Source organism: Phallusia mammillata, chromosome 3 (genome assembly GCF_965637545.1).
Source record: "Phallusia mammillata chromosome 3, kaPhaMamm4.hap1.1, whole genome shotgun sequence".
Lineage (NCBI taxonomy): Eukaryota > Metazoa > Chordata > Ascidiacea > Phlebobranchia > Ascidiidae > Phallusia > Phallusia mammillata.
Genome location: NC_137254.1, coordinates 31,280,792 through 31,300,095, shown reverse-complemented (window position 1 = coordinate 31,300,095; position 19,304 = coordinate 31,280,792). Strand labels below are relative to the sequence as shown.

Sequence of the window (19,304 nt, the reverse complement as noted above, 5' to 3'; positions counted from 1 at the left end):
AAAATCTTACATTAAACCTTTGTTAGTTCATTAGCCCACAGTCAACATTTTTGAAGGCTTAGCTGAAATGAAGTATCTTAGCTGACAATTTCAGGACGATTTCTGTGTTAGTACAAATTGCTTTAAAGTATTTGCAGAAAACACTAGATTTTTACCATATATCTCCTGAATTTACCAATGCTCTTGCCTATTAGTATTTTGTATTGTTTTTGTAGAAGTTCGCAAAAATAGCTTTAGCATGAATTTACGAGAAGTTAGCCATCATCGGCTCGTTTTACTTGTTTTATGTTTTTCTTGTGCAACTTTAACCTCTGGATATTCTCCCAGGAAAAACGTTTGTCCACTCGTCACCGGGTGCAGGTAGGTTTATGACGTAACTAACAGGTTTATGAATCACACTAAAATCAGTTATCTATCTCATATAGAACAAATACATTTTGCTATAGAAGCATCGCAGTGTCTTTTTATAACTGAACCACTTTTTTCCATTATCTTTTTGTTGACTTTAGATGCAAAACTTCTGTATTAAGTTCACATGCCGGGGAGATTTTCGTATCGTGTGAAGGGGATGACCCTAAACTGGAACTGCTGGATTTCGGCAACATCACAACATTTCACTTTCGCAGTAAGACGAGGAACACCCTTAACCTAGCAGTTAAAGCCGTAACTTTACGCTGTGTTTCCGTAGATATAAGTTTCACTGATACGTCCCGTCTAGCTCTCATCGGACGGGCAAAGAAACTGAGGAAGCTTTACTCCTTCGGTTCAAGACAAGCACTGTACGACTGGAGATGGTTTCCTGGTAACAACCACGTGACAAAATTTTGTTGTTATTTTAACCTTGTGCGGAGTGTAGCAGAGTTGTAAGTCGGGCCGGGCTTTTCGGGCTTGGTTTCTTAAAAAACAGGCTCGATTCGGGCCTGACTTTACACTCTGTGTCAGTTATTTTTTGAATAAACTTAACTAGCTAGGTAGCCAGTATCTGGACCTGACCTAATGTCAAACAACTCTAAAACGCCTTGTTCGAGACCAATTGTCTTTTGTGTTTGTTCTCTCGGTCGTTTCTGTCAACCAAACATTGGGGCCTAAACGGGCTTCTCAAAAACGATTCGGGTTCGGGCTCCAGTTTCAGACCCGTTTACCACTCTGATACAGTGTACTGTGGTGGTTGACTGCACGAAGCGTGCTTGCAAACCCACTTTATGTTTTCACACAGATTCGTGCGGCGCAGTGTCTATATCCTATCCACAAGTGGATGTCGTGTTCAGAGCTCATCCGACATTATGCGACGTGCAGCCAACCCTCAACATAAGCTTTCTATCTTACATGGGAAAGGATTCGAATTCAACAATGCCTCATTGTTTCCCTCCCAACCTGCGAACGCTCTCCCTGAAAGATATTCCGTTGCGTAATTTCGCCACAAATACGTCATCAATCACGTGGCCATCGAGATTACGAGGTCTTCAAATCAAATACTCCTCATTTCCCGCCATCGGTGACCACGTGTTTCGTGACGCGCCAACCACTATGCGTACCCTTATGATATCACAATGCAAAACTCCTCTTACGAGTTTACCAAGAGTTTGGCCGGAGAATTTGAAAGTTATCCAGATTTCCCAATGTATGTCGAACAACAGCCATAAGTTGAACTTTGAACTCTTGTCCAACCTCACAAAAATCATATTGCACAACAACAACTTGGTGGCGGTACCGAGCAACCTGCCGCGGTCGCTGTTTAGTCTTAATATCGGTGACAACCGGATCCGACTCGTGAGCGACACCGCGTGGGAAAACGTTTCCGGTTTGTATTTTCTCGCAATGACAAATAACCTTCTACATGCGATCCCGCGTCACCTACCGGCCAGTTTGGTGAGCCTCACACTTTCACGAAACCAAATCGAATATTGCGACCCGAGAGCCTTGCGCCACCTAACGATGTTAAAGGACCTGGATCTATCGCGAAACAGGTGATGTGAAAATTTGATGTGAAGACGTTGATTGGAGCTACTGTGATTTTCAGTGCGTTAAATGTAACAGTTATTAAGTTTATAATATCACTCAAATTTCATGCATCACGACATTTCATTGTGACGTTAAATCACAACGTTGCATTATTACGTAAAAAATTGTAACGTTGTATTATGACGCTGCGTCTTGACGTCTCATACTACAACAGCAAATGTTATCAAACGCCAATTTCAAAATATGCCTTCAGTATTGTTTACTTGTGTAATATGGTTGCATTATGTCGTTGCGTCGTGACGTTTCATAATGACGTCACATCATCACGTTGCATTATGACGTCACAGGTTGCTGAACATGCCGGCGAACCTCCCTCCCACGATGTCTAACCTGAGGCTGAACGACAATCGGATCGCGCTTGTGAAATCGACAGACGATTACGTGTATTGCGGTAATTGTACGTCGTTGAACCTGCAGAAGAACCCGTGGATTTGTAACAGCAAGTTCATCGACATGCTTGTGTGGATGGGAAATCACCTGAGCCTCGCCTATCACCAGGACAACGCGTTACGTGGCAGATGCGCTCCTGTACAAGAAGGTGGGTGGGGTTTGAGTTGACCTAATTTAACCTCACCAAATCATTTAACCCAACTTAACCTCACCAAATCATTTAACCCAACTTAACCTCACCAAATCATTTAACCTTAATTTAACCTTAAACAAATAATAGCATTTTTTTTCTTTTTTTCATGAGAAAGATGAGAAAATCAATGAAAAAGATTTTTTGTGATTATTTGTAATTTTGACGATTGTGAATTTCATTTATCCAAAGGTTTCCGGCTGGAGGATTTGCATGCTGTTTTGGCATACAGAAATCGTTTGACCCAACTTAACCTCACAAACAACTGCCTATTCAACGTCACTTCCCTTTATTGCGTTGACAATGGGTTAGGGGAATTCCCACCGAACCCGCCGGTGCAGATCATCGAAATTGAAATTCGTCGAAATCCAAACCTTACAAAAGTCCCGGATGGGATCTACGTCAACCAGACCAAGATGAAGCAGCAAGTTTACTTTGACTCAGCAAATTCGCCTTATTCGAAATATCTAACAAAATTTTTTTTAGGTTAATACTAGACGAAAATTCGTTGCTCTTTTTTCCACGTGACCTCCCTACGTCACTAACGCGCCTTTCATTAAGTCACAATCGCATCAAAGCGATCACGAGGGATGACGCGTCGACGATTTCGCGTCTAACCAAGTTGACGAACCTCTACCTAGACAACAATGACATCACTATGGTTTACGATTATCAACTCACTCCTATGACGTCACTGAAGTGGATCGGTCTCTATGGCAACCCGCTGGTAGGCCCGATTCGTTTTTCAAATCGGTTTTCCAAGATACGAGTAAATTTGCGAGACGATTAGCTGTGAAACGGTTTGACTCTTTTTGCATCTATTAGTGATGCGCCTTTTAAAATCAGATCGTTTAACTCAGAGGTCGGCAACTGCCGGTCCGCGACATGTTCGTCACCGGGCCGTATAATTTTTCAGATCAAACAAATGAAAATTTGTAGTTTTTTAAAGTCCAATCCGCGATAAAATTTCAGATTTCAAAAACGGTCCGCAGGACAAAAATTTCTGTTTCTGAATTAATTTTGTGTATATATCTGTTAAAAGAATCAATTGTAAATACAAAAGCATCAACCCAATACATGATTTCGACCTATAAGGTCTCATCCGTGCAGCTGGTTACGAGAGATCGGCCATATTGAGCTAATCTAGAATCAAGTGTGATTCTGTAACTTACATCACTCTTAACACTTCACTCATCCGTTTTTGCAGCACTGCGACTGTTCCATCCAATCACTGGTGGTTTATTTGAACGACAACGTGAACTTGGACTTGACGATCTTAGGTCTCATTCACACAACCCCTCGTTGCGCTTCACCGGGTTTGTCAACAAACCGATCAATAGCCCACCTGCACGGGCTGTTCACGTGAGTATGACGTCATAATGAATTTATTGTGTGAGGTAACACAGTTGACGTTTGTTCCGTCATCATCAGCTACCATTACGAGTGCATCCCAGGCCTCTGCAATTGGCTGAAGGAAAACGCTACACTAGACTGTTCTCGGGCGACACAAGCGGTAAGCACTTAAATAAACAGTGAGACTGTGATATGGTTTGGGACTAAAATTTAACATAAAGAACGAGTCCCAGAAAGACTCCTGACGTGGGTTCGAATCCCACCGCAGGCTAGATTTTTCTAGCCTGTGCCTTACCATATGGTGGTGAATGCTTGGTGACAGGCTGATTCGGTATAGCGCCTTCAATGAGCCTGGCATACTGTGATTTACAACTAAGTTTTTAAGTTGGTTTTATTATTGTTATTATTATAAAAACCTCACCCCAACCCTAATAGCCTTAACCGTCAGCAATTTTGCACAAAATGCATTTTAAATATTCGCTAAAGCTCTTTGCGCCACCTATCGATATTTAGAAAATTGTGTGCGTGAGTGATTTCCATTCTTTTCAGTCTTCATGGAGCCACACTAGTGACCCACTTAACCCTCGCAAGCAACCTTACTTACCGGAGAACTCTTACTGGAGGGGACTCGACCTGAGTGGGTTGTCACTCACCCAAGATGACGTCAATCTGATGAACTTAAGCCGAATGGAAAGTTTAGACTTGCAAGGTAGAAACACATACAACTTTTAAAGGTTTTTACTTGTTTTTTTTAACAAGGATAGACGCTTTATTGACCCAAGAAATGATAAGCTGCAGACAGTGCACACTGTTATGACCTAAAAGGTTCGGATCAGTACAGCTGGTGACAAGAGATAGGCCGTATTGGCTAATGTACCAGCACTCCAGTTTGTTGGGAGTAACAGGCTGAAAAGCCATATTCCTTACCTTCTAGTATTGCTTAATGGTGAGAGAATTAGAGCAATTTCAAAGTGGTTTCCTGACAAAGAATTTGTAGACATACTCTCAAACAGATCATGAAATATAACAATGATATCTTTTACGATCTCAGGAAACCATCTTACTTCACTTCCCACAAAACTTCCTCAGAGCTTACGTCACCTGAACGTTGCCATCAACAACATGACGTCACTGTTTGCGTCATCCAACCAATCGTCATATTTTCAACTTCTCAGTTCGTTGGATTTGAGAGGAAACCAACTGAGGTAAGGAAACGCACCTATGACGTAAAATAAACAGCGAAGTTATGATGTCATAATGCTTAGGACATTACATAAGCTATTGCTGCCAGGCATAATTACAAGTTTTTTGTTTATCGTGCACTGTAATACGCGCATTTATCCTGATGAAGGAAACCTGTAAACAGTGGTGGGACTCGCACCGGTTCTATAGCAACGTCTCACGAAATTTTATGAGATCCGCGAACCGGTTAGCATTACTGGTGACTGTCAATGGACTTTTTGTAACAGAACCGGCTGAAAAATATGACTTTTGTGATAGAACCGGCTGACAAAAATAAATTAATCCCACCACTGCCTGTACAGGACGTCGAAACGTCGGTATAAAAATACATTTGCCAGAAGAGCTCTATAAACTTGATGTTTAGGACATTGTCGAATGATGACGTCGCATTTCTGGGAAGGCTGGATCGGGTAGAGTTGACGGGTAACCCCCTGCAGTGCGACTGCGACTTGAGGCCTTTCGTGATTTGGCTGAAATCCAATGCAGACTCACAAAAGTTCAAACACCTCAAGGTAAATATGAACAAAAGCGATGGCGTATCCCTACTGTGACGTCACACTAGTGTATTATTTGTGTCGTAGAATTTAACCTGTTCCGTACAATCCGGATCCCAGTATGACGTCATCAACATCACAGAGGCGCAGTACTGCCACCAAGCGGACACGAAGCATATTTTTATCGCTGCCATTTGCGGCGTTGTTGCGCTTCTACTCGTGGCGCTTGTTATCAGTGTGTTCGTACACAAGGTATGAAACAGCTCTGTTTGTAACAATATTGTGACTTGCTCTAATCCGAGAAAAGTCAACAAAATGTTGTTTATTTGTTTTATTTCTATCTTCGGGCAACGATCGAGCTTTACTTACAATGAGTTCGCCGTCGAACAACCTATACTGTATTGCGAGTCCATTGGATCCTTCTAATCGCTTTGCTTTGTTGGGGGGTGGGGGTGGGGGGGGGGGGAACCGCTGAAGTTTTTGCTCAGAGACGCATGATGCTAAGATGGGATTAGAATCCACAACCTACACATTGTCCATTGATCCATTAATCGCGTCGCGCAAACACGATAGATTAAAAAGGTGCACAGCAGTGATTGACGCGAGGTTGTAGCAAGGTGTAAGCTGGTGCAGAACAACCATAACAATATACGATAATTAATTCTAGCACAAGAACACAATAACAAAACAAGCATTTGCAAGAGGAAATATAAAAAATCGTCCATGTTTTTTTGTTGCAGCGTCGTAAGAAAATGCAGCGTGACGTCATAGTAGAAGGATTCCAGAATCTTTTGTGGCGGCAAAATCAGGCAACTGAGGAAAGTTTTGCCGCCAAATCGGGAAATTCCCCGCTGCAGTTCGAATATGACGCGTTCGTTTCGTTCTGCTCCGATGACGACGAGTTTGTCTTCACACTGGTTGAGGTAAGTGGAAACTTTATTACGAATATTTTTGCTAATTATAACCTGCGCCTTTATGACAAAATCGTCCAAATCTTACTCTTAAAAAAACTAAACTGAACCACCTTTAAGAATATTTAAATGTAAATAAGCTGATCAAATTTTTAAATTCCGCAAAAGTTAACAAACCCAATTGTTTGCAAACAAAGGAACTCGAAGTGAAGCGACAAAGGAAGGTTTGTTTCCACATTCGAGATTTCCTCCCCGGGAAATCGATCGCCGATAATATCGTGCAACTGACGTCACAATCTCGTCACGTGATATTAGTGTTATCGCGAAAGTTCGCAGAGAGCGAATGGTGTCGTTACGAAGCGACGGTTGCTATGAACCGGTTGCACGTCACAAAGGATCGGAAACTTGTTGTTCCAATATTAATTGAGGTGAAACAATAGATGTTGTTTTAATTTTTCTTCAGAATAGTCCAGTTTATTGCATGAATTGCTATTGATAAATCCGGATTATTGCATGGTTCATTTGACTATTTTTTTGCGATTAACCGGATTCGACTGAACCAGTTCATTTACCAGCGAAACGTTTATTTGTTATCAGACTTTGGGGGTCGTTTATGTTTTTTTTGTTTTTTAAAAAAAAAACAGAATTAAATAAATATCATGTTTCTTCTATAAGGAGTAAATAGGAATACAAAAATGTAAGCAAAAAAGAATATAAAAATGACGATAAGGTCATGTTTTCAACTAATTTTAATAAAACGGTCGTTTTAAACTGACCAAAATTTGTTTAGATGCGTATCGTAGCCACGGTACAAAAACCTCATTACAATGTAAATATTAACAGCAAGAAATCAACTCACAAATTGCATTTTCAATTTAATTAGGTTTTGTGTATCTTATCAATAAAACGAAATTACTTTTTGTTTTTAGGATTTTAGCAAAACAGACGATTTCAGTCGAAACCTTCAAACCATGATTTCTGTAAACCCTGTAATCAAATGGCCGCGAGGTGGCGGTATTGAGATGGAAAAGTTCTGGAACAAAGTAAACAGCGCCGTTAGTGGCAGAAAAATTACATCATAACGTTTTTGTGTTTTCCAAAAACTTTACATTCCAGTTAAAATAGCCAGTGTGTGACATTCTGTTATCACGGCTGATATATGCACATTGTTTTATTACAACAATATACATTTTTGAGACTGTTGTTTGGGAAAATGTTTGCCATGAAAGTAAGTCACCACCAATATTTTCTTCATTTATTTGAAAGGAACACTGTGAGCAACTTTAAAAGTACACGCTGTGGCCATGCGCTAGTTATAATGCACCATAGATTTCATGTGTCTGGACATACACACAAGCTCCCTGGGTACACTGGGGACCACTGTGAGCAGCATTAGGTGTGCACACTGTGGCCACACACCAGTTCATGGGTCGCATAGATTTCCATGTGTCTGGACATACACACAAGCTCCCTGAGTACACTGAGGACCATTGTGAGCAACATTAGATTAGATATGCACGCTGTGGTCACTCAACAGCCTAAGATTAAAACAAAAACTGTTTCCAAATCAAAAGCCATGTTAAGTTGAGCAGTTTATTTTGAAAACCAGTAAAACCGAAACAGTCAAGAAATAATTAAAACATTTTCAAACACAAATTTCGTCTATAACCAAATGTAGAAAAAAACGCCTGTGAATAGTTAAACACTGAAAACAGCACTGACACAACAATGTCCCATTTGTGACGTCACAAGCACAAGACAAAGGCGATTAACGTTGGAACAAAAGCGAAATTACTATTGCATTGTGACGTCACATCGAGGTATTGTTGCGTTGTGCGGCAGGGGCTTGTAGTAATTAACTTGGAGACTGCCAGGCTGCAGGGAGATTAGAAATCGATCGTCGCTAAGCAACGCGGCGACGTAATCGGGTCAAATGAATTATTAACCATCTGTCGGGGACAAGCGGAAAGGTCGTTTGCAAGGTCATTCTAAAACACGACAGAAAAAAACAGGTTTTGCTGAAAGAAGCAAATTTGCTATGTGGGTCAAATATACAAGTCCGCAGAATAAATGCTTCACAAATAGTTTTTTTTTTTTTTCAGTTCAATTTCTTGCCAGCCTGACAGTAAAAATTTCACTCATACAAGTTACAAGGTGTAAAATATTTCGTGTTGCAGTCAATTCTTGATCTAATCGATTCTTAGTACAAAGCTGTAATACCCAACTTTCATTCTCATATCATCGATGATGTTCTTTGCATAAACTTTGCAACCAACATTAATATCTTGTCCTCTCTGCAAAACAAAGTGATAGTTCTTAACAACATTGCCACAAAATATTAAAAGCAAGTTGCAATTAAACGGCCAAAAAGCTGAGAAAAAAAAATATCTCCCAGTAACAGAATCTTTCAATGAATTCTATGGAATTTATACATGTTACCTATTTAAAAACTAAAATGTTTGTTTTTTTCGGTCTGACAAACACATTTATACTTGAAATTTTTTTTTCATACTGTGTAAAAAAGCACATTTTTATAAGGTTGCTGCATAATATTTACTTTATAGAGCTCTTCTGGCAAATGTATTTTGTACCAACGTTTCGACAGCCTACAGGAGCAACAGCATTAGTACAAAAATGCAATTGCCAGAAGAGCTCTATAAAGTTAAGCTTTTTGAATGTTACCAATGGGTAAGTTCTTGTAAAATAATCTTATGTTTAAAACCTAACTTAAGTCAGAATAATTGACGAAGCAACAGCGCTTCCTAATCAGAATCAGTCAACAAATGTTATTTAACGATATATATTTCACCAGTCGTCTTATTCAAATAGAATCAAAAATGCCTAACTTTAGTAACGGACAAAAACAAGGCCAACTTACAGTAACATTGTTGAACTGAACTGCAACAAGAGGAACTCTGTAGTTGGGATCACGGTTGTTTCCGTAGTAAGGATAATATTTGAATTCAATTCCTCCAGATCTTGGATAGTACGCAGTTGCTGAGCTGACTTGGTTTGTATCTCCGTTAAGGTTCACCATATCTGCCTCTTTCTGCAAAAAACAAAAAAAAGTGTTTAAATTTGTCATACTTATGATTTTCTTATGATTACAGATTTTTTTCTACAGCTGCATGTAGAAATAGGCAGACAGAGCTACTAATTTTAACTGATTTAAGTCTCTTTATGTTTACTACTACAACCACATTTGTTATATTTTGTCGCATTTGGATACAATTTGGTTAAACGTGCTTGTCTACAACAGTAAAATAATCGATAAAGGTACCTAAAAACCAATTTGTTTACGAAATAACATAAATAAGACTATCACGATCAAAGAAGTGTTAAGGAAGTAGTGTAATTTAGCTATAAAACAATAACAAAACTCCTAAAATTCTGTAATTACTGAAGTTTAAGGTTTTGTTCAACTTACCCTTCCATAGCAAGCAACATACATAATCAGAGGATCGTACACAACACCTCTAGTGGTCAAAACATCTCGCAGTGGCGGAGCTTTTGAGTCACTAGCAGCTACTGCATTATCCAAGTTTGTGAACCCGACCGGAAACCAATTGATGATCTGAAAATAAATTTAAAGTTTATTTTTTGCTGACATTTATTGCTAAATGAGGAAATTCATGCACACTAGATGGTTTGTAATAAAAAAACAAGAATAAAAGTTGTTTTAAACTGATGATACAGGCCGATGTGGTTGATATGTTTACTCTTTTAAGTAATGTAGAGTAAGAAAGATCATTTAGGGCAGGGGCGTGCAACATACGGCCCGCGGGCCACAGTCCGGCCCGCCAAGCTATTTAGTGTGGCCCCCATCAACACACTGATTGAGATTAAAATGCAATTCTTCTGAGAATTTAGCAAAATTTTCCACTAGTTTTTGGTAAATCTTCTAAGTTGCTATACTATACGTATAAGCTAAATCGGCGTTTTCACACCGGTGGATCATACAGCAGTGACAGCAAGTAGCCTCCTGCACCGAATGTGACGTAACAATGCCCTTTGTCTAGTAAACAGTTGTTTTGTGCGAAAGCCAGTGTTGCGCTGAAACTCCGTATGTTGTAGAGAATAAATTTATTGATTCATTTGAAAGAATTTTGAATTTATTGTGCACATGAAAAAAGTTATGTGGCCCTCGCTTGAGGTCCGGAATTGGTTATACGGCCCACCGACGAAAACTGTTGCACACCCCTGATTTAGGGTAATACAACTCGTAATATAGCTCCCCTGCCAAAACTCAGCTTTTAAAAGGTTTGTTTGAATCATGTGGTAAACCATAGAATTCACAACATAAAAAACAGCAACAAATTCAACAAATTTTGTAAATATCTTAAGTCATTACTGCACATGTTTAGTGCTTTAATATTTCTTGAAGTCATTTACCTTGTTAACCTTTACAAGAATGCATGGTTTTCCCACATCGTAACCGTAAGGTTTTACTGCACAAGGTCCGAGAGAGTTTTTGTCGAAGAAGCATGGGGTGTTAATGTTATCTCCAGTGAAAGTGCTGGGGACACCTGGTTTCTGGTTGGTGCAATTCTTAGCCTTGGTCTGGTTTACCGCAGCATAAGCTGAAAAACAAACGCACAGTTAGAGAAGTTTAAAGTTATTACATGTTATTTGTTGCAATGCACACTGTTTTAATCTACAAGATATCATCAGTGCAACTAGATAATGCCTTCTGAACACAGTTATGCTATTAAGCAATAAGAAAAAAGTTGCAAAAGCGTAAAGCCTTTACATGTAACTAAGCTACAGGTAGTGAACACTATTTTGACTTGTATGGTCTCATTACTGCTGCTATTAAAAAGGCAGACTTCACTATCATCCATGCCTCGTCAATACAGTTATGCTACTAACTGCAATATGTTTTAAATATGGGAACAAACAACATAATCAGTTGAGAGCATAGGGGTCGTCAATTGTAGATGTTTGTTAAGAAACTCGGCTGGTTCAAAAGTTTGGCAAAATGGCAATGTGATAAATCGATTCAATTGGTATGCATTAAAACAGAATAAGCGATAAACCTGTGTGCAACTAGGTAAGTCCTAATACTTACGATAGAGGAATTTTTCGTACTGGTTGACAAAGACATTTCTTGAGTCTGCATTACTAACAGTGTACTTGATGTCAGAGCTCAATGATTGACGAGAGTTAAGTCGAGGCTGAATGCTCATTCCTGAAATAAAACACTCAAGTTTATGCATCAAACGACAAGAAATTCACAACTATGATATTTTCAACTACACATACTTATTCATACTTATAGTATATTTGACAACATTTGGACTGATGTTGCAAGTTTAGTTTTTTGAAAACGAAAAATGCTGATTTATTGCACAACAGTTTTATAACTATGCCCAGGCACCTATTCCATATTATTTTTGTATCTGTGAGTGATGTTTTCAGGAATTAACTTGCTTGCAGTTCTTAAAAAAACACAAAATACTGATTTTTAAGGCCAATCATTACTGTGATGTGGAAATTAAAACGTTGGACGAGGAGGAGAAAATGAAACTCAAAAGTGAATATTTACGTTTGATTTTATTATTGTTGTGGGTTTCAAGCAGTGGTGGGATTCAGCCTGTTTGCACCGGTTCTACAGAACCGTCTCACGAAAATTTTATGAGATCAGCGAACCGGTTAGCATTACTGGTTACTGTCAATGTAATTTTTGCAACTGGACCGGCTGAAAAATATGACTTTTGTGATAGAACTGACTGACAAAAAAATTGAATCCCACCACTGGTTTCCTGATGTCTATTTTAATTTTCTACTAATTCCTACCTGGGGTTTGGAGTCGAGTTTGGAATCTTGGGATATCGTTGCTCAACGTACTTAGCACGATGCTGATCGAGGCAGCAAACAAAGCGGCCAAGAACGAGTAGTAGAACATGTAGAAGATCAAGATACGACCTGGAAACAAAACATGATAATAAGTAAATTTCGAAAAAATACAAAACATGCTTTTTAAGAGCAAACCAGGGGCATATCCAGAATATTTAAAGGGAAGGGGTAGACCAACATTTTATTTTTGTGAATTTCACAGAGACACTCTATACATCATTTATCCTGCTTTGGAAAGTTTTACTAGAAGTGTACAAAGCAGAGCATGATAATTAGCAAATTGTGTGGTATTCAAAATCATAAAACAGGCTCTTTAAAAGCAAACTATGTATTTTTGGGCTTAATTGTGTGCTAAAAATGTACAAAAACCATAAAAAAATTTAACAAAAATTTTGATGGCTACTTGTGTTTGTTTAGTTTTGTTTTCAGATTTGTTTGTATTTTGTTGTTTATTGCAGAAAATGTTTTGATGTCAATATATTTTTTACCCCAACTGTTGGCATCGCGACCAAGGACAGTTTTTTCGTCGGTGTTGATGAGAAACTTTCTGAAATCATTGAAAGTTCTTCTTGCCACAACCTGCCACGGTTCCTTCTTTTTTTCTCCCATATTTCTCACAGTTCAACACAATTTAAACCAAATAAATTATGTACCAGCTAAATGAACAACCAAAACACAATTATATAAACTGTGGATCCGAGCTGATTCAGACACTTTGCCGCCAAAAGAAGTCTTAGACAAGTCAGAATTTAACCAAAAAACAAAATTACAACCTTAAACATCATCCACTAAGCTACACAGAGGAGTGAGCTTGCCATAGATCAGCAATGTCTATCGAAAGTTAATAGCTGCAAAGACATACCCTAAGGTCCTTTTTATTTTCGCAAAAAAACATATTTCATTCACTCTAGGAATTAAGAAGATCTACGAGCCACGAGTAAAACAACCAGAAAATAGCTGGTACAAAATCTTTGAAATCATAATGTCCTCAACAGAAATCAAGCAATTTCAAAAAACTTATAAATCAAAGAGCGTTAGCAAAAGGCGACACACCCCCTCTGAGCAGCTCACATTACTCTCGACTAACTCACTACAATAAGCCTTCGACCAACCCAATTTATAGAGTTTCGACCCTAAACAAAAGCGCACACAAAGCCCAGGTAACAGAGTATCAGAGAGATTTACTGGAAACTCAAAATGCTTTACAGCGAAGCCCTAATAATTTAATACAAGCTATAAATCAGAACAATTCAAACCCTAACCTCAATCAACACAAATCCTACTGACTGCTTCCCTTTGTCCTTGAGCTCCCTAAGTTTTATACTTAACTCTAAACCAAGCAACCAATTTGGAGCCGGTTTCATGGAGCACCGATTCCGCCACATCAGCAGCATCAGCACATTTGGTCACGCAAGCGCGTCTCCTAGTAACTTGGTACAGGACGGGATCTATAGGACACCCAAGTAAAATCTGATACCGTTGTCCACGCTTTAGTGAAGCTAGGTAGCCACTCAATGACCGTTTACCAACTAACAGTGCGATTTTATAGAGGGTTGATTCTTATAACATATGGCGCAATAATGCTAAGAAGCGATTAGTAGATTTTGAGAAGATTGAAGGATATTTTAAAAGATTAAAACCGTTTCGACCGATTGTTCGTTCAGTATTAGAGGCGTTTTTCAAGGTCAAACGGCTTTGCCCAACGAAATAGTGAAAAAACGAACGACTAGGTATAACAGAAAGCAAGAATTTGTCGCAGAAACTAAACGAAGTACTTTAAATTTACTGCAGTAAAAAGGATAGAGACTTTAGAAGCGCGAGAAAAATCTTACATTCGCGCTGAAAACTTAGTCGACAGGACAAGAGATAAGCCAGAAAACTTTAAAAGAGCGCATTAACCATAAAATAACAAGTTCTGCTATTTATCACATAACGGCTTCTGCAATCTTAACCTAACAGTAGAAAGATTCCCAACTTAATATGTACAAACAAACCAGCAACGAGAACAAGTTTAGCGGAAGTGTTACAACTATAACTTGCCGCTTTTTACAAAATGTGTTTCAGTATTTGTCTTTGCTTATTTTGTATCAACCGGTTTCTGCCCTCAGGCAAAAGAGCGAAACTTGTTTTACGTTTCGTGTTTCAACGTTCTTTACGGCCAACTTGTAAAAAAGGGTTACTTTGTAAAGTTTCAATGGCGAAATTCACGTTGAAAGCGAGTTTCGTGTTACGTTGTAACAAAAGAAAAATGTTGTAAAAAGAAAAGAGGGAATAATACATTAGGTTTTTGCAGGGCTTAAATCAACACGCTAAGCCATTACACCTAAAATAGTTTTGTACTAATTTATAAGAGTGCAGATTTTCACCTTTGGTATCGCATTTAACTTTTTGTGTATATATATGGCACTAACCATGGTGTTTTTGTTTGTTAAAAATCCAGGTTAAAAATAGTTGCAATATTATGCTTGAACTTCTGTCGTTGTATATTTACTGCGAGAAGAACGGTCGATATGCATTGTTGTGAAGATGCAAGTTCTAATTCGGTGGTCGTTTGCAGTAAGGTAAGTTTCGAAATTAATGATGTCACGTGACGTAGTGCGATGATTTTATTGGGCGATGGTTAAGCGGAAGTTACGTGTGGTTATGACCAACATCTATTGTTTGTTTACTGGTGTGACGTGTCTTAATGGATGGACACAACAACCTTGTTACAGTAACCTAGTTAACCCATTTAGTTTTTCGATTTTTTAACTACAACGCTTGCTTGGTTAAGTTTACGGTTTATTCACCAAAAATAATTGGTTTATATTTTACCAAATGTTAGTAATTGGTAACACAAATAAGAATTGTCTTGTTTAGAACATTTTGTTGAAAAAGTTGGCAATTCACTAAACCATTTGCTTGGTTTCCAAACAAATTGCACTTTTTACAACGTGAAAATGGTTAAATACAACGTTGTTTAGGGTTGTTTAGGCCAAGTAAACGTTTTAATAAAACTACAGTTTTCTTTTTTCGTCGCTTTGTAGTGAAACCAAATAATATGGATGGAAACCACGCATGTGTGTTTACATAAAACGCCGTAACTAATATTTTATTAACAGAGTGAAAGTCTAATGAATAACCTTCAAAACGCAGCGGCAACGAGCACGAGGCAGTCGGCGGGCGTGGTTGTCACGTGACCACGGCTGCGCGCGCATCGACGATACCGGCTTTCGGAAATTTACTGGAAAGACGAACACGCTGTAGCCTCGTGTTCACCTTGCTTGCCCAACAACCAATGTCCTTGCGATCACAAGAAAGGTCGACCTATGGTGGGTCTACTTTACTAACACAGGCATTTGTCACTTTTATATTTCCCTTTTATGATATATCTGCCATTAGTTTTGGACGCATATGTGTTTAATTAAATCCCTTGAAAAAGTTGAATAAATGTTTCATATCGCATAAAATACGACGTACACACAGTGGTGGGATTCAGCCGGTTCGCACCGGTTCTATAAACAGTCTGGATAGAGGGACATGTTAGCATACCGGTTAGCATTACTGGTTACTCAGAACCGGCTGAAAAATATTACATTTTTAATGGAGCTGTCTGACAAAACATTTGAATCCCACCACTGCGTACAAATGTCTTGTCATTTTCCCATTCATGGTAATTGATGCCATTTTCTTAATGCATCTGTGCAATGTTTAATTAAATCCCTAAGTTGAATATATATTCCGAGTTCAATAGAATACAGTGTACATAATTATGTTTCACCACATTAGCACATATTTAGGCTATTTGTCAGTCTCACTCATGGTAAAATCAGTCATTTGTGTTTTGTAAATCAGGGCCATTTGTGATCCTATGATACACACAAATATGGAACTAAGGATATGTTTTTGTGTAGACATCTTCCAACCATTGTATGTGGTAAGAGATGGACATTTCATTGATATCCAGGAATGGGACAAAATAAAGTAAGTAAACCATTGAATGTAAATTAAACAGAACAAACCAACAAAAGCCTGAACAGATTTTCATCACATATACATATGAGGCCTAATTTTGCCTACATGAAGGCAGTTAAACATTAAATCAGCCAGGGAACTTTTAAACGATTAAAACGAAACTTTTCTGAGCATATTTTAGTTTTTATATTATGCCTGGCAGCCACAGTTTATACAAAACCTATTGCTGTATTGGGCAATGAATTTGGTTCCTACAAATGTGGTTTTTATTTTTTTGTTCGTCAATCCAGTGTATGTTGCACTATACATATCTTGGTGCTTAGATAATAAACTAAATTGAATCAAATTGACATGTTGGTCTATAAACTTTTTTGCTGATTTGCAGGACTTGGACATTTTACTGCAGTTGCTGATTTTGGAAATTCATGCTATGGTTTCTTTGTTCAAAGTTCCAAAGTTTTATGAACCTGACTCAGCAAGGTACAGAGCAAATATTTACCCAAGGTTGGAACTTTTTTATTGTTTAAATAGCATTTTGTAAGTTATGGGCCAATAGAAATACTGCATAAGCAAATAGCAGTACCAAAAAAACCCGAAAATTCATTTTAGAAGTTGTGATTATATGTTAATAATTGTTAATTGTCGCTGTATGTTTGCCAAAGGTTTTTGAATCACATTACTGCATTTGTTTGTTAAGAATGTGAAAGATGTGTAATTTCAATCACATCATATTTACTTTTTGCCAACAACATTGAAATTTACAGCTTTATCGAATAGTAATTACATGCTAATCATTGTTTTGTTCATTCCTATAAGTTGCCAAAGGTTTGTTTGTTAAGAATGTGAAAAGATTCGCAATCTTAATCACATGATATTTACTTCAAATTTTGCCAGCAATATTTGTTTGAAATTTATAATTAAAACGTTATTATTCAGATCATATATATATTCCTAAATTTTTAAAGTTGTTGCTTGAAAAAACATAGATCGTTAAATATCCTTACCCCAGCTTTTTCCGCCTCTTCCAAGGACAGTTTTATTCTGTGGGTCCCACAAAAACTTGCGGAAATCTGTCCATTTTTCGCTGATGTCGCGACTGATCGCTTGGCATCGTCCAACCTCCTCTTCAGAGTCTGTACTTCCCGGCATTTTGTTCAATTAGTTAGCAGAAAATAACTAGAATTGCACCTAAAAACACACACAAAACTCAGTGTTCAAAATCATTGACTTTTAGATCATAACAGACATCTCTTTATAAATTCAATCCCACCAATTAATACAATATAACAAACACATAAAATGGTCCTCTAACCAGTGGTGGGATTCAGCCGGTTCACACCAGTTCTATAGAACCATCTCACGAAATTTTATGAGATCAGCGAACCGGTTAGCATTACTGTTCACTGTCAATGGACCTTTTGTAACAGAACCAGCTGAAAAATATGACTTTTGTGATAAAACCAGCTGACAAAAAATTTGAATCCCACCACTGTTTGTAACACAAACTAAAATCAAGACCTTTATATCAAACTTGAACGTTGTGCTTTAACACAAGAAACAATAACCATTACCTTTTTCCATAAAACTAACATTAACAAACTTGCTCTCAAACATAAAGCCAAGCCTAATGCCTTAGTTTACCATCTGAATTCTCTTTTAAACATCACAAACGAGGCTCATAAATTAATTAGGCCAGCAAGCCCTAAAGAAAAAAGAGAACGGCGTCCATTTTAAATACGGCGGCAGCTGTGCATTTCAATCCGCTATCCCGCGTTGCCTTTGTCAAACCTATCACCAGTCATTTCTCTGTAATCTATTGCCAGTATATTGAGTAATACAAAACATCGGTATGTGGTTGTGGTAGCATTAAATTAATGTACTAACAACAAAACGGTAAACACAAATGACAGCATCCTTTACAGAATCTACGTTTAAATATTTCGCTACCAGTTCTGAAAAAGCACAAAGCTTTGCGTAGCCTACGCTAGCTGGTTGAATACCAGGCATTTCATTAAAAGTATGTGGCTTTTTATTGCAGGTATTCAAACACGTGTTTTGAAGAAGTCATCTTATCAGAGCTACAAGCAACAAACATCGTTTTGCTGACCACAAACTTCTTGTAAATTATTAACTGCTCCCCTTTATACCAGAAAAAATTCAATCGAAGGCGCTCCGGTGGGAAATCAAATCCCATGATTGCAAGTCGTTGCTGAAGTTGGTCCAAACATTTGTCAATACATTGATTTATTTTTGTAAAGTGACACGCATCGATATTACCAATTGATTTTACCCACTAATAAACTATCGGTGTAACATGTAATCCCAATGCTTTTCAATCAAGCTTTACAAAGAATTTCCATCTACAAAGTTGCTATAGCTTTTAGCACTTTAGTGTGAAGCTGGTATTACAAAATGGGGTACATTTGCACTCATTAGTCACAGAATCGTGGTCTCACAATCTAAAACATGGCAAAACTTTAGGTACAATGTACCTATCACCACGCATATTGGTTCAAAATGGGGTAATATATGGGTTTTTGCTTTAAATTTAACGATTTAGCCCAGGGTTATTCAACGGGGGCGATTACGTCTACCGAGGGGGCGATGGTGACAATTTTGGAAGTTAGGGGGGCGATTTTACTACAAAGGGGGGCGATTTCAACATTACTGATTGTATAAATATGTACAAGAACTGTGAAACTCAGCTAACTTTAACTTACAAGCAGATACAATTCGTCTTGCAAACAAACACCAGTGATAAGGGACGCATCAGCTTAAACATGCTGCTATTTGAATACATTGTGTTTACTGGTGATTGTTTGTACGTTTTGTGATCTTGAGAGCAAGGTTGGGCATTTAATTTGCCACACGGGACACTTTATTGAGGCTATG

General features: G+C 38.2%; 3 protein-coding genes across 9 annotated transcripts; 2 read left to right on the top strand and 1 right to left on the bottom strand.

Moving 5' to 3' along the window:
* The first annotated feature begins 238 nt into the window (after positions 1-238).
* On the top strand, positions 239-7,798 carry LOC145219980 (uncharacterized). The gene is made up of 16 exons (XM_080087276.1): positions 239-360; positions 510-625; positions 689-802; positions 1,217-1,967; positions 2,310-2,560; positions 2,795-3,026; positions 3,089-3,329; positions 3,810-3,964; positions 4,034-4,115; positions 4,505-4,664; positions 5,007-5,160; positions 5,562-5,709; positions 5,779-5,943; positions 6,417-6,614; positions 6,800-7,030; positions 7,532-7,798. The coding sequence occupies exons 1-16, from the start codon at positions 239-241 to the stop codon at positions 7,682-7,684; spliced, it is 3,273 nt and encodes a 1,090-aa protein (XP_079943402.1). The 3' UTR covers positions 7,685-7,798.
* Positions 7,799-8,181: 383 nt separating this feature from the next.
* On the bottom strand, positions 8,182-17,621 carry LOC145217969 (sodium/potassium-transporting ATPase subunit beta-2-like). Of its 2 annotated transcripts, none has more exons than XM_080085360.1 (7): positions 17,417-17,621; positions 12,399-12,527; positions 11,671-11,790; positions 10,995-11,182; positions 10,030-10,176; positions 9,481-9,651; positions 8,182-8,896 (listed from the first exon to the last, which is right to left on the bottom strand). In XM_080085360.1, the coding sequence occupies exons 1-7, from the start codon at positions 17,559-17,561 to the stop codon at positions 8,792-8,794; spliced, it is 1,005 nt and encodes a 334-aa protein (XP_079941486.1). In that variant the 5' UTR covers positions 17,562-17,621; the 3' UTR covers positions 8,182-8,791. The 2 variants fall into 2 exon arrangements, with proteins under 2 accessions (XP_079941486.1, XP_079941487.1); XM_080085361.1 differs by lacking the exon at positions 17,417-17,621 and adding an exon at positions 12,947-14,324.
* Positions 14,374-18,732, top strand: LOC145217970 (uncharacterized). 6 transcript variants are annotated; one of them, XM_080085363.1, is made up of 5 exons: positions 14,374-15,019; positions 15,594-15,769; positions 16,352-16,421; positions 16,798-16,892; positions 18,451-18,732. In XM_080085363.1, exons 1-4 carry the CDS (start codon positions 14,985-14,987, stop codon positions 16,823-16,825), a joined length of 309 nt encoding a protein of 102 aa, XP_079941489.1. In that variant the 5' UTR covers positions 14,374-14,984; the 3' UTR covers positions 16,826-16,892; positions 18,451-18,732. The 6 variants fall into 6 exon arrangements, with proteins under 6 accessions (XP_079941489.1, XP_079941488.1, XP_079941493.1 ...); XM_080085362.1 differs by having other exon boundaries at positions 16,798-16,916; XM_080085367.1 differs by having other exon boundaries at positions 15,560-15,769.
* Positions 18,733-19,304: the final 572 nt, after the last annotated feature.

Bases quoted from the DNA above. Each gene is read 5' to 3' on its own strand.
- LOC145219980 (XM_080087276.1), top strand. From the start codon at position 239: ATGAATTTACGAGAAGTTAGCCATCATCGGCTCGTTTTACTTGTTTTA. The intron at 4,665-5,006 runs GTAGAAACACAT...TTACGATCTCAG, and splicing joins GGAAAGTTTAGACTTGCAAG to GAAACCATCTTACTTCACTT. The intron at 5,944-6,416 runs GTATGAAACAGC...AAAATCGTCCAT, and splicing joins TCAGTGTGTTCGTACACAAG to GTTTTTTTGTTGCAGCGTCG.
- LOC145217970 (XM_080085363.1), top strand. From the start codon at position 14,985: ATGCAAGTTCTAATTCGGTGGTCGTTTGCAGTAAG. The intron at 15,020-15,593 runs GTAAGTTTCGAA...TTCAAAACGCAG, and splicing joins CGGTGGTCGTTTGCAGTAAG to CGGCAACGAGCACGAGGCAG. The intron at 16,422-16,797 runs GTAAGTAAACCA...GCTGATTTGCAG, and splicing joins CAGGAATGGGACAAAATAAA to GACTTGGACATTTTACTGCA.
- LOC145217969 (XM_080085360.1), bottom strand. From the start codon at position 17,561: ATGCCGGGAAGTACAGACTCTGAAGAGGAGGTTGGACGATGCCAAGCG. The intron at 11,791-12,398 runs GTAGGAATTAGT...GTTTTATTTCAG, and splicing joins AACTCGACTCCAAACCCCAG to GAATGAGCATTCAGCCTCGA. The intron at 11,183-11,670 runs GTAAGTATTAGG...TTTGTTTTTCAG, and splicing joins GTACGAAAAATTCCTCTATC to CTTATGCTGCGGTAAACCAG.